We start from the raw sequence: 18,513 nt of genomic DNA on the forward strand, positions 1-18,513 counted from the left end.
GCAACCCCTGGCCTTATCATCCCACACCTCAGATGACACCTCCAGCAGGGACTCAGAACACAAAGAAAGCTCATGAAAGGTCAAAAGAGACTTTCCAAATTCTCTTCAGTCTTTCTTGGCATGTCTGTTAAGTTTCTCAGTTGTAGAACGGAATGATGGGGGAAGTCCACAGGAAATTTTTGTGGTTATTAAAAATATTATACAAAACAGTGTGTCAAAGTTGTAAGAAATCTCACTTGCATTTAGTGGACTTCTGTTGCAAAGGAAAACATGTCTGCAAAGCAAACTGACTTTCCTAATGCTTCTAGCAACAAATTCAGACAAAAACATTCATTTTATCAACACAACTCAGCAAAGTGACCCCAGACCTGCAGCAGACCTGGGGCTGTGCAACCAGAGTCTGAAATCTCACCGTTTTTCCCTGGGATTTTCTCGAGGAGGTTGAGCAGGATCTGGTTCAGCCTCTCCCGCTGGAGGTGCCGCCGCTCCTCGGGGCTGCAGAGTGGCCTTGTGTCCGAGGGGTTCTCATCCCCCTTCTTCTCAGTCTCGCAGCTCTCGCTGGGCACTGGCTCCTTGTCAGGCTCCTCGGGGCTGGGCAGCTCCCCTGGAGGCTGCTCTGGGGCCCCCAGCACCTCCTCCATCAGGGGCAGGGAATCTTCTTCTTGGTTTAAGTCTTTGATCTGTGGTTTTGAGCGATCGGATTTCCAGGATGACCTGGCAGGAGAAAAGGGGCTTGTTGGAACAGCAGTTTTTCAGACAATCACCTGAAAGGCCAATTCCCATTTAGTCTAGGACTCATCCATGGGCAGGGGCTCTCTGGAGCTCTCTTTTTCCTCAATACCTGCACTCAGACCCAACAAGTGCTATAACTTTATCTGTACTGCACCAAATGCAGCTTTGAAAAACATAAGGCTTTTTATTTTCAGTTGGAAAAGCTTTTATCTCCAAAAGTCGTTTGGCCCAGCCCTTACTGAGGCTTTTTTCAACAGTCACAGCCCTTGAGGGATGTTTTTCCAACCTCTAACAGACCTGGGCTCTCACTGTCCCACAGACACGGGCAGTGTGTCCCAGATCTGGGCTCCTGTCCTGGGCATCTCTTCACTCAGCTGCTTTTCCCAACTTTCAAATGGCTCCTTTCTCTTCCTGATGTACATTATTAAGGCTGCTTATCCCTTCTCACTTGTTCCCCTTTATCTCCCTGAAAGTTTAGAGAGCTATAAATAACTTAAACTTTGTATTTCCATAGCACCCAGCAGAAGTGGGCAGGAGGAGAGGGGGCACGACAAACAAACAGGATTATTCAATCTCTTTTCAACGATCTGCGGGTGAAACTCACCTGCCTCCGTTTCTCTTGTAGTTGTCTGGCACATAATGAGGCTGCAATAACAACGAAGATTAAGGTCAATACCAAATCAAATTCACAGTGGAAGGAAGTGCTGGTCTATCAAACACTCTGGAAGTACCAAGGCAGGGCACTCTGGAAATGCTGCTGTACCTCTAACATCAGACAACTTCACAGGAGGAGACACAATCATGTATGTAGTAAGATAAATTAGAGCCAGACTTGTCTGAGCCTTCACACCTTCTAAATAAATTTCAAGCCACAGATCATGATGATAAAAATCACCTTTGTTTCTACACAGCACAAGACTGGAACCTGTTCCAAAGCTACTACAAAAACCTCTGACCCAGGAAAAACAGAGCTCACTTGCAGGAGGATTGCAGATCTACCACCTCTGTGCTGCTCTGAGGTCACCATCACCATCCCTTCAGCCCCTCTTTGCCTCTCAGCTGCAGGTTCTGTTACACCCAGTTTTCTTTGCGAGCTTGCTTTCAAGCCAGCTTTTCCCCCAGACTGTGCATACTCATGGAATCATGGAATGATTTAGGTTGGAAAAGCCCTCCCAGACTACTGAATCCAACCTGTGCCAAATCCCCACCTTGTCCCCAGCCCAGAGCACTCAGGGCCACCTCCAGCCCTGCCTTGGACATCTCCAGGGATGAGAACTCCAAACCTCCCTGGGCAGCTCCTGCCAAGGTCTGACCATCCTTTCCATGGAGAAATTCCTGCTGCTGTCCAAGCTGAGCCTCTCCTGGCCCAGACTGAAGCTGTTCCCTCTCCTCCTGTCCCTGTTCCCTGGAGCACAGCCTGACTCCCACCTAAAGGATCAGCTCCCCCTGGCTGACCAAGCTTCATCCATCAACAGTCAGGGGCCTTCAAAAACTCCATCCAGTCTTCTAAAAACAGGTGAGGAAGCTGAGAGCAAACCACTTACTGAGAAGTCCCTCTTGGGTGTGAGTTTCTTGGGGAAGTGGTCGAAGGCGTAGGGCTTGGTGCACACGGGGTAACGATTCCGGTGGATCTTGTAGAAGAGGTGAGCTGATTTATCCAGGCGATAATCACAGATATAAACATCCTGCTCCTTCACACCCTTTGGCCTCCCTGCAATCAAATCACATGAGAAAAACCAGTCATGGATTGAGGGGGAAACACAAGGTTTATCACAGCCCAGTGGGGGCTGTCACAGTGCCCCTGTTTGCTCTGTCATCCAGAACCCCAGCAGGACACATTGCTGGGACAATCTGAGGGGAGAATCTGTATACTTGAGTCAAACAGTTCCCAAATTTTCACAGGAACAATTATCAACTGACATCACCTTCCCTTCCCTGCCCACTTCTGTCTCTGCAGTGCTGTCCCTCTTAAAACAGGAATCCCTGGCCCAGGGCAAAGCCATCATACATCCTCAGCTCTGGAATATGAAAATATCCCCCAAGGCCTTTGGACAGCAGGAACTACTTCAGTGCACATTCTTGGTTCCAGAATTGAGTGAATTTGTCCCAATAGCTGGTTCAGCTGTGCCTGGGTTCAGGGTGAGGATGATGTTGGTCACTCCCCAATGTCTGGCTGGTGCTCAGCTATGCTCACCCTCAGCCCAGGACCCTCCAGTGTCCCCTGCTCTGCCAGCAGGGCCAGGACAGCTGATCCCAGCTGGCCAGAGGATATTCCACACCATGGACTGTCCAGCCCAGTGCATGAACTGCAGGGTGGCCGAGATCCCCTGATCAGTGCTGGGGACAGGCTGGGCACTGGGTGAAGAGTGACTGCACTGGGCATCACTTGTTCTTGCTGCGTTTTGTTCACAGAATCATGGACTGCTTTGGGCTAGAAGGGACCCTAAAGCTCATCTCGTTCCACCCCCAGCCATGGCAGGGACACCTTCCACTGTCCCAGATAGCTCCAAGCCCTGTCCAATCTGGCCTTGGACACTTCCAGAGATGGGGCAGCCACAGCTTCTCTGGGCATCCTGGGCCAGGGCCTCACCATCATCACAGGGAAGAATTTCCTCTGTGTATCCAACCTAAATTTCCTCTCTTTCAGGTTGAAGCTGTTCCCTCTTGTCCTGTTACTCCAGTTCCTGACAAAGAGCCCCTCTCCACCTTCCTTGTAGCTGCTTCAGATACTGGACACCTGTCTCTCTCTCTGTAATCTCCTTTTCCATTACTACTACTGTTATCATTATTATCACAATTATAATATTTTACTTACTTTATTTTACCATGAAACTGTTTTTATCCCAACACCTGGGCTTTACCTTTTCTCAGTTCCCTCCCCATCCCAAGGGGAGTGAACAGCTGGGTGCTGCTGAGCTGCCAGAGGGGGTTAAAGCACCACAGCCCACTGCCCAAATGCTCAGGAACGTGTTTAATTCTCACCTTTGCAGTAGGTGTACAGGTCAAGCACACAGCACGTCCCCACCACGGCCTCCAAGGGGATGATTTCATACAGGGGCACCCGGAACAGCTCGTTGTGGTAGAACTTCCGAGAGGGGGAATGATGCGTTTCATGTGGACGGAAATAGTGGTGGCCAAAGGCGAAGCGCTCCTCTCTGAGGGTGCAAAGGGGACAGAAACACAGATCAGACCATCACACTACTCACTTGATGCCCCCTGCTTCGTTTTGAGTTCCCTCTCTTGCGCTTGGCCATGATGAGCAGCAGTCACACAAGTGTTCCATGTCCCACTTCACGCCTGCAGGGAGGGCAAACACTCCCAGCGTGGTTTCCATGGGCACAGCAGGCTGTGACTGGCCAGGGCACAGCACTGAACCACCTCACAGCCTTCACTGTGTACCCACAGTATGTTCCAACACTGAGAAAATCCATCAGTTTCTATCCCTGATCCTTTGCTTAAACCTCCAACCTCACGTGTTTCCACTGTGCAGTTGTGGAGCACAAGCTCCAGCTGGGAATTCCCCAACCTCTGCACCTGGACAGTGCCCACTCCTGCATTTTAAGCCATGACAAGACTTCCATGAAATTCCTGTGCTTGCACAGGTAGGCCCATGGGATTTTTCAAACTCAAAGGATGTCCTGAACATACTTCTCATTTTTCCAGAGTTTCTCGATGCGGAAGATGTCGAGTTTGTCGCGGTTGATGTGGGACAGCAGCCGGTAGGACTGCCGCACAGGGTGTCCATCGGGGGTCCTGCGGCTGTCTCTCATCAGGTAAACACAGTCACCTGCAAGGGGCACAAAATACACCTCTGAAGAGCCTGGCCTGAGCCCAGCACACCAGAACCAGAGGAGCAAATCATCATTAAGGCTACCACAACAGAGAGACCTAATGTTGGGTTGTAAGGAATGACACAAACCCACTGCAGAACCTGCCACAGCAACAAAGGTCCCCGAGATGTTTTTCACAGCAGCTTTTCAGAAAAACTACCTATAACTTTCCATGCCCAGACTGAAAACAAACTGCCCAACCTGCAAGGAATCAAAATCATGACAGGGCACAGGATGTGTAACAAAGTCAGTCGTGATTAGGAAAAGGTGTAGGACTTAGTGATGGCTGCAATGTATGAAGAATAAATCTTTGAGAGAGAAGAGACTTGGAGAGATTACTATTAAGAAAATAAATCCTGGCTTGAGAAGCCCCAAGCGTTTGATTATTCCAGCAGAATTCCAATGAGATATAGAGCTCAGGAAAGGCAAAGAGAATGCAAAAAGGACTGAACAAACTGGCACTGTTGGCAATTCAAAAACTTTTTCCCAAGCGCAATCCCTAAACCTAAATTTATTAATTCTGTCCCATGAGTGAATTTACTCTTCAATTTCTCTGCTCTGACCTGTGAAATCACAGAATCCCAGAATGATATGCATTGAAAAGGATCTTAAAGACCATTCAGTCCCATCCCCTGCCATAGACAGGGACACCTTCTACTAGACCAGACTACTGAGAGTTCCATCCTGCCTGGCATAAAACACTTCCAGGGATGGGAAGAGATTCCACCTCTTCTCTAATTTACCTCACAATGAACAAAAACCTGGGAGGTCCCAAGTCATAAAACCTGCCCTGGGTAGGACCAGAGGTCACACAGCAGAATGTTCTGTGGAACATTTCTGTGAGAAATGGGCAGCAGCAGCTGCTCAGGAGGAGAAAGCACAGAACAGGCAAGCCAAGGAAAAGCCCCCCCATGCTGTCCCTGCCCAGCTGCCTTTCTGCTGTTTATGGACTTTCAGAGCCAAAGGATACAGCTGGACCTCTGGGGATTAATCCTTCCTCCAAGAATTTGTCTAATCTTTTTTGGAAGCATTTGTACTCTGACCTCTCCACCCTCCTGTGGCAATGCAAATCTTCCTAGAATTTAACTGCTGCCAGCTAATTTCTGTTTGTTCCCAAATTTCTGCATCGTTGCAACTTCCTGTGCCACATTTCACAGACCTTCATCATTCACCCTTCAAATCACCTGGGCAGACTCTGTCTACAGAAAAGATGATCCAGATCGGATAATCCTTGTTATCCTTGTTTTTACAGGTAGTGAGATCCTCTGTGCAAAGGGATGTCAGAGCAGCACAGGGCAGGCAGGCCACAGACACCCCAGGAGGTTACAGAATGGCACAATCACTCTGCTCTTTTATGCATAACAATTACTGATACTCCATTTGCTTTTTTGACTCATGCAGAACATTTTTCTCATGCTTCCATTAAATTGCAATGACTCCTGGGTTTCTTCTCTTTTTTTCCCTATTTGTAGTTAGGGCTGTTTGCCTTCCACGGATATTGCTGTTATTAATTATCAGGTTTCACAGTTTGGGAAAAAGATGCCAGGGAACCACTGAGGAAAACATGGCCCCAGGGTCATCAACACCCCAGTTTTACTATGACCAGATTCAGGATTAAAGTGAAGCACAAGTAATTCCATTAATATAATCTCATTTATCAAACTTGTCTAAGTTTAAAAGCTGCTCCTAAGGACTCCCTATATGTAGAAATTTCTCCCATATATCCAACCTCAATCTCCCCTCTGTCAGCTTGAAGCCATTCCCCCTTGTCCTGTCACTCCAGTTCCTGATGAACAGTCCTTCTTCAGCTTCCCTGGAGCCTCTTCAGATCCTGGAAGGTGCTGTGAGGTCTCAACACAACCTTCTCTTCTCCGGGCTGAATATTCCCAGCTTGGGACTCTGCATTTGGCTTTGTCGAACTCCATGAGACTGACATGGTTCCACCTCTCCAGCCTGTCCAGCTTCTTCTGGATCCATCCCTTCCCTCCAACATGCTGACCACACCACACATCTTGGTGAATTCTCACTACTGGAACTAAAACTAAAACACACTAAAAGAACTGAAGCTTCCCTTTACAATTTTTAAGGTAACCTTAAAAGAAATTGGGGAGATGGATTCCTTAAAAGACTCAGAGAAAACAAGGAGAGGAGCTGAGAGGAGCTGCTGGCCCCAAGCAGAATGTAAATAAAATAATTTCATTTCAAACCACCTAATTCCAAATGAGCTACTTTCAACTCTTCCCTGCCTCTTCCATGAGAAGAAAGCAACCCCAGCTCTCCTTGTGCCTGACAGAAAAAGGAGCATTCAGAAGGAGATGCAGACAGATGCTCTCTTGCTCTAAAGATCAGGAAATGTGATTTCAATTCATTTATCCAGATGTTCCAGCTGCCTCTCTGTCCCAAAAAGGAAGTTTCCAAGGAAAAAAAAGGCAGCTGTTGTTGGTGCATCAGGGATGATGATGTGTTACAGGTTCTGGCTACGTGGGTTTTCCAGGATCCATTCTGACTCCTGTTTATCAATTCCTATCCAAGGTGGAATTCCATATTCACTCCATGGGATGTGATGGATCAGATCTATTTTATTTGGATCATCTGCTGGGTTTAGGTTATTAGGGAATTTTTGCAGAGGAAGCTTGTCAGTGGTGTGACACTTAAACTCCAGTAGAATTGCCAAGAAATTAAGAAACAAATTCTCCAAGCACTAACTGAAGGACCCTCCCTGAGATCCCTCTGAACAAGAGGGATTTGATCAGAGCACAGTGTGAACATTCACACAGCTGGAAGATTTTCAGCCTTGTTCCTCCAAAACATCAGCTCTCAAGCTTGGAACTGCTGTTCAGGGTGCAGCTCCCCAGGGCAGGCACTGTGCTCCACTGCACTTCCAGCCTCTGTGGCAACCTCAGCCTCTTCCCAACACACAACTGCCAGGAAAATGTAAATCTACACACAGACTGCAGGGCTGCAGGCCACGATTTTGCCTCAGAATGTGGAATTACAAGGCCTTTTAGACACCAGAGGGAGTAAAAAGCTGTTTCTCCCACTGTCCAAGTTGCCTGATACACCCACAGCACAGCAGAGGCCGTGCCTGAGGACTCTGGGTGGAGAATTCAAGACCAGCAAAAAACCCACAGATTTCCCCTTTTCCTACTGGAGCTGCATGCTCTGTTCCAGCACCTTCTGCTGGTACAACTTGCTTCATCTACTCCCTGTGCCTGCAGAGGCATTTAGTGCCCCAGAGTGGCAGTCTGGTCTCCTCTGTCCCCTGCTGATGGCACATGCAGCTCAGCCACACAGGGACATTTCTCTCTTTAAAGGGCATTTCTCTAATTAAGGTCACCAAGATCAGATCAGAGGCCCATAAGTAAAACATAACACATTGTGACAGAAATTAACTTAATGCTCTGAATACCTGAAAGATGTCCTAAACCCCAAATAAAAGATTATCTATTCCAACAGAGGATGTCAAAGGAAGTTCTGATACAGCCCTCAAAGGGAGTTACTCTCCAGCAAAAAAAGACATGAGAAACCCAAATACTGAACTCTAGACAGGACAGACAATGCATAAGCAACAACCAGCAAGAAGGACTGAATGAAAATTCCAGAATCCTGCAGATGGGATGAAGAATATGCTGTTCTTTGACCTTTTTTTAATTCCCCACTTTCCTGAAGGCTCTCCCCTTCCCTCTAGCAAACACATTGACTGGTTTTACTCATTCAAGAGCAGTTCCCTAATAATGATAAAGGGTTCTTTCTAACCTTGTGTGTATCTGTAGGATGAAATTAAAATTAATAGTAAGTTCACTGAATTGTATGGCTTTAGCAGCTGTCTTGGAGAGATTCAGGAATTCAGTGCACTGTCCAGAGAGATAAGCTTTAGGGAACACAAAAGAAATGAGCTCGATGTTTTAATCACTATTCTGCACTAAAATACTGGAGGTCCAACAGCCTTCTTGGTCTTTAATTCTAAATGTTAACTACCAGCAGTTGGCTCAGCCTCATCCTCCCCTGGCCAGGACAGCCCTGGCTGTGCTAATTAACATTTCTTCATCAGCAGCCTGTGAGAACTCTTACTGAGTATCACTCCCAGCATCAGAGAGAGAACAGCATCTACTTGTGAAAAATGAAAGTGTTTTTGACAGGATAATGCCAGAAATGCCTGCACAGTTATCTGATGGAACCCCAGCAGGCCCCAGAACCAACACATACCTTGGCGGAGCAGCAGGTCATCCCTCAGCAGGCAGATGTAATAAACACAGCCAGGCTGGGCATAGTGGGGGCGAGGGATCATGGGAACCTCCTGCAGGGAAACAAAAAAGGGAATCCTGAGCTGCCCACCATGATCAGTCCAAAATTGGGCTGACACCCTTCTGGAAATATGCAGAGAGAAACTGACCCCTCATGGAACTGAAGCTAAGTCAAGGAAGCTTCACCAATTCCCAAAGATACAAATTCTAAATACAAAAAGCCTAAAGAGCTGCTTTAGTTTATAAGTGTAACAAGGAAGGAGAGTTTTGTTTTACCCTGTTCACAGCTCGAGGTTCACACTGCTCACACAGGTAGTGTTCAACATCTGAATTCACACCCATGCAGTCACAGTGCTGCCAGACCTGGAAAAACAGGCACAGCCCAGTCAGGAAGTCCTGGGACAGATTATAGCTGCAAATTGCATTTTCTCAAAAAATATTAAGGAGAGCAAGAAAATAAGCTTCACAAAAGAAATTCAAGATTTTCTATCAACTATTTCACACACATCAGCAAACAGAGAAGATCCCCATGCAACAGTAAAAGCCCAAAATTTTTAAATTAATTCCCCTCCCAAGGGCAGGAGCTGTGGCAGTTTCAGCTCCTCTACTCAATGCCAGTCGCATTTTCTCTGTGAAGACAATCTCTCCTCTTGAGGAGAGGAAATGAAGGGCTGAAGAGTTAATTAATGCTACCAAGCACATGGACACTGCTGCTGAACTGCAGTGGGAGAAGAAGAAAAGCAAGCAGGCTCCCCTTGGCTTCCCCCTGCTCACCATGCACTTTTCACACTGGATCATGAGCCCCTCGTCCTTGTAGAGGCCGCAGATGCAGCGGATGACATCCTCGTCCTTCTCGTGCCCGTTGTCCTTGTCGCACACTGAGGTCTCGCTGCTGTCAGCCTCGCTTGCCGTCTCCCCCACGATCTCATCGATCTGCGCTGACGCCTCGTGCCGCGCGTTGTAGTAAGCCTTGCGCAGCCGGCACACGTCCCGCCCCGTCGGGGACTTCCTGCCGTAGTATTTCTGGAAAAATCCAAAAAAAACCCCGAAAAGTGCTTTATTTCCAAGTCCCGTCCTGTTTAGCTCCTGTCCGTGTGCCTAGGAAGGGTTTTCCCTACAGCTGCAGCCCCAAACGTGGGGAGCACCTCTCCCATCTCTCTCCTGACTCTGAGCAGCAGGTCCAGGGATGTGACATGGGCAGGGAAGGGACTGAGAGCATCCCTGGGAGAAGGACTTGGAGTCATGGGTGACCAAGAACTCAAACATGCCCCAGCCATGCGTGTTCACAGCCCAGAAACCACCCGTGTGCAAGGCTGCATCCAAAGGGACGTGGGCAGCAGCTCCAGGGAGGGAATTCAGGGATTCTGCCCTCCTGAGACTCCACTTGGAGTGTAGTGTCCAGTTCTGGGACCCCCAGTGTAAGAAGGATGTGGAACTCTTGAAGCAAGCCCAGAGGAGGCCATGAAGCTGCTCAGGGGACTGGAACTCCTTCCCTATGGAGCCAGGCTGGGAGAGCTGGGAATGTTCAGCCTGGAGAAGAGAAGGTTGTGTGGCACCTTCCAGGATCTGAAGAGGCTCCAGGGAAGCTGAAGAAGGACTGTTCATCAGGAGCTGGAGTGACAGGACAAGGGGGAATGGCTTCAAACTGACAGAGGGTAACTTTAGGTTAGATACATAGGAGAAATTCTTGGCTGTGAGAATGGTGAGGCCCTGGCCCAAGGTGCCCAGAAAAGCTGTGGCTGCCCCTGGATCCCCGGAAGTGTCCCAGGCCAGATTGCACAGGGCTTGGAGCAACCTGGAATAATGGAAGATGCCCCTGCCCATGGCAGGGGGTAGAACAGGATGAACTTTTAGGTCCCTTCCAACCCAAACCTTTCCTCTGTGTTTGTATGACATCTGATCCTGAAAAACAGGGTATCCCTTCCAAAAGGAGCTGGAATTTCCTTAGGTCAGCTATCCATGCATGTCCTTGACCTTCTCTCTGAACTAAGGCAGTCAAATAGCTCATGATTTGCTACTGAGGGCTCATCAGGAATGGCCCAGCTCAAATTCTCTTCCTCCAAAATAAATTTCTTCTTTTATTACTGTAAGAGCATTAAAGGAGGGCACATCCCTGCTGCCAGTGCAGCAGTGCTCAGGTCAGAGAGAGCCTCACCTCTGCATTCCTGAAGACCTTCAGCATGTCCCCATCAAAAGCTTCCACAGTTTTGTAGTAGCCAGTCAGGATCTGCTTCTCAATTGTGGCGAGGTCCAAGGGGTCAGAGATCTTCTCATAATAGTCTGCATTTCTACAACAGGAATGTTGGCACAATGTCAGGTTCACCAGCAATTCCCACTGGGCAAATCCATCACAGAAAGCAGCTCTGGGAAAGCAGCACTTACTTTTTCTTTGGGGGCAGGTTCAGGAGAGGAGCTGCCAGCGCTTGCCTGGAGGAATCTGCAACAGGAACAAAGCTTAGTGACATCACTGGGGTAAAACTTCCAAAGAAAAGTAACTAACAACATTCAATCTGGGTTAAAATTAGGCTTTTCTGCCATCTGAGCCATGGGGAATTGAAATGCTTCTGCATTTCTAGATGTTGGCGGCTCTAACTGGAGCACAGGTAGCACAATGAAGGACAGTTTCTGATTTTTTCTGGAATTTTGAAAAATCAGTTTCCAAGGACAGCAACATCTGCAGGTTCTGGTGGTAAAGGAGGGGGATGAGGTGAAAGTGAAGTGATTACTGGTAAGGGGAGAAATTAAAAAAAATAGGAGTTCTTCAACATCCCATCTTTTTCTAGCATCTTCTCTTCATGGAGTCCATTTCCAAAGGCTGGAAGCATCCCCACGGAGATTTTTTTAAAAGAATCACCTTCACCTTTGTAGGATATGATGCTGTCACATATCTCCTTGAAGATCTGAGCCAGGCGGGCGGCACGAGCCACCTCGAGGTTCTCCTCAGCCGCAGCCAAGCGCCGCGTCCTCACCGAGCGCGACGTCTGCAGGGCTGAGAACTGGGTCATGAACACATCTGAGAGAGGGCAGAAGAGAACCACCTCAAACAAGGAATTCCTTTCTAAACAAGAAACTTGTTAAGAGATCAAATTACGGCATCTTCTCTCATGCAGCAGCTCCACCACCAATTGCAAAATGAAGATGTTTTCTAAGCTGCTGTAACATCCAAGGCTTCAGCTCCCTATTCCCTTGTCAGTTCTCAACAGCTCATCTTAAATGGATCAGTTGGTTATTGGAGTATTATTTAATGTTGCTGAAGCAGATAAAATATGTCATTGAATCCACCCCAAATACTGCCCAGCTTTTCCTGCACCTGACACTGGGAGCCAAATCCTGCCCGGCTGTGAGGATGATGGTCCCACTAACAGGGCTATTTTGGGAATAGGAGTAATGACTTTTCCCTGGAAGTCATATTTTGTCCCATTCCCACAAGTGACTGCATGCCAAAACCCTCTGTTCTTTAAAGGCCTGAAAGGCATCAAACTATGCGGATAAATTACAATTTTCACAGCCAGCACAACTGTTTCCAGTGTACGGATAGAGAGAGCAGGACACAGCCCTTCTCCATCAGGATCCAGCCATGGAAGATCATGGAATCACAGAGTCATGGAATGGTTTGGGGTTGAAGGGTCCCCATGGGGAGGGACATTTCCACTATCCCAGGTTGCTCCAAGCCCTGTCCAACCTAGCCTTGGACACTGCCAGGGATCCAGGGGCAGCCACAGCTTCTCTGGGCACCCTGTGCCTCCCCACCCTCACAGCCATGAATTCCTTCCCAGTATCACAGAATAATATCCTAGAACCACTGAGGTTGGAAAAGACCTCCAAGATCACAGACTCCAACCTGTGACTGATCACCACCTGGCAAATCAGACCATTGCACTGAGTGCCATGATGTTAAATGACATTCTGCTCCTCCTCCTCCTCCTCTGACAAACCACTCTTGGTGACACACCAGATGTGACAACTTCTCCCAGGACTTGCGAGACTCCTGTGAGCTTTTACCTGTGCAGCAGCCCCTGCATGTCTCACAAAAGGTGTATGGATCTTGTAGCAACTCTACACTGGATTTACACAGAGCTGAACTCTCCATGTCACAGGAAACAGCACCGAGGAGGCTGAGTGGCCTCACCTGATTTGATGTTGCCGTCGTCCCGGCAGATCCCGTTCCAGCGGGTGTACAGCGACGAGCTGTGGATGTTGTCACTGACGTGCTTCACTTCCTCTTGCTTCTGTCGGATCTTTTCCCAGTTCCGTACCAAAAACACGTGGTGTTTTAGCACGAAATTCCTGCAGGAATGAGGAAGGTATTCAACAATAGCTTTTTACTGAGAAATTAATTCTTTAATGCGGGCAAAAAGCTGGATATTCAGAGGTACACCCTGTGCCTTCCCTCCTCAGTGGAGAGGCACTCCAGCCTGACTGGGTAAAGGAGAACTAAAAACTGCATCCTCAAAAATCTCAGGATTTCTGAGCCATCTTTTAGGAAAACATCTTTTAGGAAAAGCCCCATCTTTTAGGAAAACAAGTCAACATTTGCACAGCACTCCATTCCTGAGGCAAATCCCCCTGAAATCACCCCTTACCTTTCCCTGTTAGACATGGGCTTCATCTGCAGCTGAGGTGTCAGCCTGGTCGGGGCGTTCACACTTTCACTGGGCTCCTCAGGGATGTGGCCCCTCTGGAAAACAGATTGTTCTGATAGACAGGAAAAACTGTGCCAAGAACTCGGCAAAGCTGCCAAAGCAGTCCCTGAGACAGAAGCTGAAGTATTTCTCTGCCGTATTTCTGTTTAAAGTTTGTGTAGCTGATTCAAGTTTAAAATTTACAAATACACCAGTTTTTGGTCTGATGGCACAGGCTGATTTCCCATTAACCCTTACCCACCCAAAACCTGTCTTTCCTACTTACTCGCTTCTTTAGTTTGTGCTTTGACTTCCTCTTCTCTTTCGACCTCCCAGGTCTTCTGTGGGTGCTCACAGGCTGGTTGCTTTTGCTTGAGAGTCCATTCATGCGCTGACTTTTACCCCCAATTATTCCTCTGCATTTGTCAAAGCCACATTTGCAGAGTTGCTTTAAGGAAAAAAAAACCAAACAAAATAACCCACAAAACATTTAGATTCTCTCTCAGCCATACAAAGAGCCTTTTCTGCCAAATACAACATGACAGGTTTTGTTAATTTTTACACTTTACAGAACTGTTAGTCCTTGGTGAGGCTTTTCAAGGTTTCACAGGGGAATCTTTACCTGTTTTTCAACATTAAATGAGTGGAAGTTGTAGTCATAGGTGAGCTCAGTCCCAGCAGGCATGTCCTTGAGTGCATACAGCCCGATCCGATACACACCGTTCACAGACCTGCAGGGAAAATACAATCCAATACCCCAAAAATTCAACATAAAATCATCTTTCTCCGCAGCATGGAAGTGTTAGAGACAGGCAGTAACACCTCTGCTGTGCCCTGGGTTACGCTTGTTTTTCCCTTGCACAGATCCCTTGTTTATCTCTTACAAGAAACTTTGAAAGCCAAAAAGTGAACACCACATTTACAGAGCAGGAAGTTGTGCTTCAGACAGAGAAGCTAGAAATTGTCCTGGCTGTTGTGACAGATCAACTTATCCACTGCAACACTCACGTCCTGCTTCCAGGTCAAGAGCTTACACTGGACATCACACCTCATCTCAAAATCAGAGCCAGACTAGCTTAGGTTGGAAGGGACTTTAAAGCTCCTCTTGCCCCAGCCCCTATCATTTCCACTATCCCAGCTTGCTCCAAGCCCTGTCCAACCCACCCTGGACACTTCCAGGAATGGGACAGCCACAGCTTCTCTGGGCACCCTGTGCCAGGGCCTCACCACCCTCACAGGGAACAATTCCTCTGCAGTATCCCATCTAACCGTGCCCTCTGTCAGTTTGAAGCCATTCCCCCCTGTCCTGTCACTCCAGGCCCTTTTAAGTAGTCTCTCTCCATCTTTCCTGCAGCTCCTTCAGGTACTGGAAGGACACAATTAGGTCACCTGGAGCTCTTTGTTTCCAGGCTGAACAATCCAAATTCTCTCAGCCCTTCCTCACAGCAGAGCTGCCCCATCCCTCTAGTCTGGTGTCTCCTCCAGACTCACTACAACAGCTCCACATCCTTCCTGCGTTGGGAGCCCAGACTGGAGGCAGCTCTGCAGGTAGGGTCTCACCTGAGCAGGGCAGAGGGGCTTAATCCTCTCCCTCTGCCTCTTCAATTCTTTTATTTTGTGTTGGATTTTCAAATTTAAAACTTTGCTACTGCTTAAATCTAGAATTATCTGAGAACCACAAGCTACTGTACTGTACTGTCCCCACAGTGATTCCTGTTCAACCATCTGTATTTCCCTGCAAATTGTTCATTACAAATCCCTCAGCAGTACTTCCTCCTAGTTTGGACCTCACCAAGTGCTGGCACGACACAGGGTGTGCTGGAATCAGACTATTTCCCTCTTTCCCTGCTTTAAAAAAACATTTGAGTTGTCAAAAAGAAAGGGTATGTACACACAGATGATTTTAGAGTATCACCCAGGCCTCAGCCTTTGCAGCAGGTTAGGAGTGTGAAAACCAGCAACGCTAGGAGGGAAACATCCCAGCGTGACCAGCAATTCTGGATCTGTCTTGCCAGCAAACTTGGATCCTCAAACCAAAGCACCCAGCACATGCCAACTACACAACTTCTCTCGTGCAATGTGAGCACCGTGTAAGGATCATTTACAGCTTGATTCTCCTTCCTATTTTTAGATCTAACTCCCTCAGATGATCTGGTTATCTCTCTCTCTGGGTACAGCGGTCTTCCAGGGAGCAGAATCCCCTCTCCTCACCATTTCTGCATCTCACAGTTGGGGTTGCAGCTGTGGTTGATGAAGCGAGCCTCGTTGCCCATGCGGTAGCTGTCGATGACCATGCCACTGTCCAGGTTCAGGCAGTAATGGTCACTGTGGTTGTGGTACTGCTCAATCATCCGGTTCCTGTGGAGCAACACAGGGAATGCCTCGTGACTCTGCTTGTCCCCACACAGCACACAGGGAGTGACACAGTAAGAGCATCTCTCAGAGAGGGTTTGGAAGAAATAGCAATGATAATCTTTTATATTTTATTCTATATTTTATAGAACCGCACACCTAGAGATGGAGGAAAACCATTATTGTACCTATTTTTATAAGTCAAGGCCACTGACAGAGCTTGGGTTAGAATTTAGAAATTTGCTCTTCTGGAATGCTCCCTTTTGGGTTCTGCAGATTATTTGTACACATTTCATGCTGGTAACCTGTGTATGGAAGAGAAAATGCAAGTATACATTCCTTGGGGTGTCTATGTTTGCATGTGTACAACACCAGCTTCCGCCTGGGGACTGGACAGTTTCTGGAATCACATCCATGGATCCCAAGAGCACAGGGACAGCAGTCAGTGTCAGTGGTTATCTCTGTATGAGGAGAATGCAGCTGCCTTCTGGTGGAGCTCTGAGAGCAGCAAGTCCCTCCAACCTCAAATGTCCCACGATGCCACAGAGTTAACAAGACAATTTCTTTCTGTCATTGGTTATCAATGCTCTCACTTGTTTTTTCCTTCACACTTTCTGCAAAAGCCCAAGTCCCTTCCAGCCCCACTCTGCCCCTCAGTTCTACCTGGTGCAGTCCAAATCTTGCACAGTTCTCATTTCAGATTCAGTCACTTGTGGCATTTTGCATTTACAGGGCAGATGAGGCAGATGATGCATTTCAAACATTAATCACCCCTCTACACTGGACTGAGAAAAACTTGGGTTAATAAAAAAACCAGAATTCTAAGCCTTCCTTCTGCTGGCTGGGACCAGAACAGCATCCCTTTCTCCCCTCATCCTCCCCTTTGCTCCTGCCTGATGATATCCCAACCACGACCACAGACGCTAAAAGTCATTTACGAGCCTTCCATGCTAAAGCAGCAAATAAATATTTCTACCTGAATTCTTGCTCACTAACAACTTCTCCCAGATATTCAATGATAAACTGTCCTGCTTTCAGGGGCTCTTTGGTACGGATACCCCATCCTTTCTCCTCGGCCCGGAACCTCTCCAGGCACTGCACCCACTCGTGCCTCTGGATGCGCTGGTTGCAGCACTGCTCCCCACAGGGACAGGTGTTGGGGGAACATTCTGCAAAGATCATCCTGAAAGAGACAACACAGAAGGTAAAGGGAGGGGAAGAGCCCACTTTGGGATCTGTCATACAAGGAAAATCAATCATAAATCAATATATGAAATCAAGGTAGAAATAAATACATAAAACAACACATACATATGATATATAATATATAAAATCAATCATAAATCAGTATATGAAATCAATATATAAATCAGTATATATAGAATATAGAGAATATATAAAAATCAATCCTAAATCAATAGATAAATCAAGATATAAATCAAAATATAAATCAACACATATACAATACATAGAATATACAAAAATCAATAATATATCAATATATAAAATCAATGCATAAGTCAATATACAAATCAACATTATATATACTATATATATGAATCAGTAATAAATCAATATATACTAAAAAAATCAATAATAACAAATGATGAGCTGATGTGAAACAATGCATTGCTAACCTGTTCAGACAATCCTCCACACAGCCCTTCCCACTGTCATCCTCTGGTTTCTTACAATTGCAGGTGGTGGCCTCGTAGCCAGAGAGAGGTTTGACATCCACATAGACATCTGGGGAGGAAAAAAAAAATAGAGAGAAAACAAACCCAAACAGGAAAAAGAATTCTTTTCAGGTGAAAAAATACAATTGTTTATCTACAGTATTTTCATTCCAATTAGAAAAAGAAAAAAAAAGCAGGTGGAAGTGTCTTTGGTAGGACAAAGAGCAGGACAGAAAGGAGGGTGCCACATGAAAATTCCACAGTTACCACAGTTTAGAAATAAGATTTTACTTACTGGAACGGATTTTTTTATAAAGTGGGACATCTGGCTTTTTATACAACTAAAAGGAAGAGAAAGAAAATTTTAATACATTGCATAAGTGCATCTGTTATTCAAAAGGATCAGGGAAATTATGTTCTGTACATAGGGAACAGTTCTGTAATCATTACTAGAAATCTGTGGTCTCTTCTCTAGGCTCAGACTGCATTAGCAAATAGGTCACAAAAAGGACCTGAATAAGTAGAATCTGGGCTTAGTGAGACAGTGGAGCAGCTTGTTCACATTATTTATTCTGTCTGCCCAGAGCAGTGTTGGAAACAGCTGTCCTGAGGACAGGCTCCTCTGAACAAGGCTTAGAAGAAGAGGAATTATTTATACCTACTTTGGAGAAACCATCTTTGGTGGAATCACCATGTGCCAATGCTTAAAAGAGTGAAAACAAAAAAATCAAGGTGCTGATTTATCAAAGTGACTCAATGATCTTAAGGGTTTTTTTCCAATCTAAAGGATTCTGGGATTCTATGAGAACTGTGAGTAGAGGTGGGAACCACGAGAAATGCAGATTCATCTTCTCTGCAGAGGAGTTTCCTCTGCAGATGGAGATGATGGGAGGGGAAAGGGGAGCTTACATCATAATTTCACATATATTCCAGCCTTTCACACAAGCTTTAAGGAATATTTTCCAATTATTCCCTATTTCACATGCATTTCCTGCCCTAAGAGCCTTCCCTCAGTGACCTTTGTGGCCCACGGGAACAACCCAGACATTTCCACACC

The 18,513-nt window shown here is 46.7% G+C and overlaps 1 protein-coding gene across 2 annotated transcripts in view; it reads right to left on the minus strand.

Annotated features, from left to right (window-relative positions):
• The window catches only part of ASH1L (ASH1 like histone lysine methyltransferase), a 62,710-nt gene that overhangs the window by 2,552 nt on the left and 41,645 nt on the right, over positions 1-18,513 (minus strand). Inside the window, exons 9-27 of one of the 2 annotated variants that reach the window (XM_085082432.1) lie at positions 17,752-17,797; positions 17,418-17,526; positions 16,757-16,963; positions 15,640-15,786; positions 14,051-14,159; positions 13,715-13,876; positions 13,390-13,484; positions 12,936-13,093; positions 11,667-11,819; positions 11,189-11,243; positions 10,962-11,094; positions 9,581-9,829; positions 9,083-9,169; positions 8,769-8,859; positions 4,381-4,519; positions 3,715-3,887; positions 2,277-2,443; positions 1,337-1,377; positions 413-714 (exon numbers count right to left, since the gene is read on the minus strand). In XM_085082432.1, coding sequence (XP_084938558.1) covers positions 413-714; positions 1,337-1,377; positions 2,277-2,443; positions 3,715-3,887; positions 4,381-4,519; positions 8,769-8,859; positions 9,083-9,169; positions 9,581-9,829; positions 10,962-11,094; positions 11,189-11,243; positions 11,667-11,819; positions 12,936-13,093; positions 13,390-13,484; positions 13,715-13,876; positions 14,051-14,159; positions 15,640-15,786; positions 16,757-16,963; positions 17,418-17,526; positions 17,752-17,797 — 2,623 coding nt within the window. Of the gene's footprint in view, positions 1-412; positions 715-1,336; positions 1,378-2,276; positions 2,444-3,714; positions 3,888-4,380; positions 4,520-8,768; positions 8,860-9,082; positions 9,170-9,580; positions 9,830-10,961; positions 11,095-11,188; positions 11,244-11,660; positions 11,820-12,935; positions 13,094-13,389; positions 13,485-13,714; positions 13,877-14,050; positions 14,160-15,639; positions 15,787-16,756; positions 16,964-17,417; positions 17,527-17,751; positions 17,798-18,513 lie in introns of both variants that reach the window. The other variant, XM_085082431.1, reaches the window with a different exon arrangement.

Source organism: Lichenostomus cassidix, chromosome 25 (genome assembly GCF_008360975.1).
Source record: "Lichenostomus cassidix isolate B80296 chromosome 25, HeHo_3.0, whole genome shotgun sequence".
NCBI lineage: Eukaryota > Metazoa > Chordata > Aves > Passeriformes > Meliphagidae > Lichenostomus > Lichenostomus cassidix.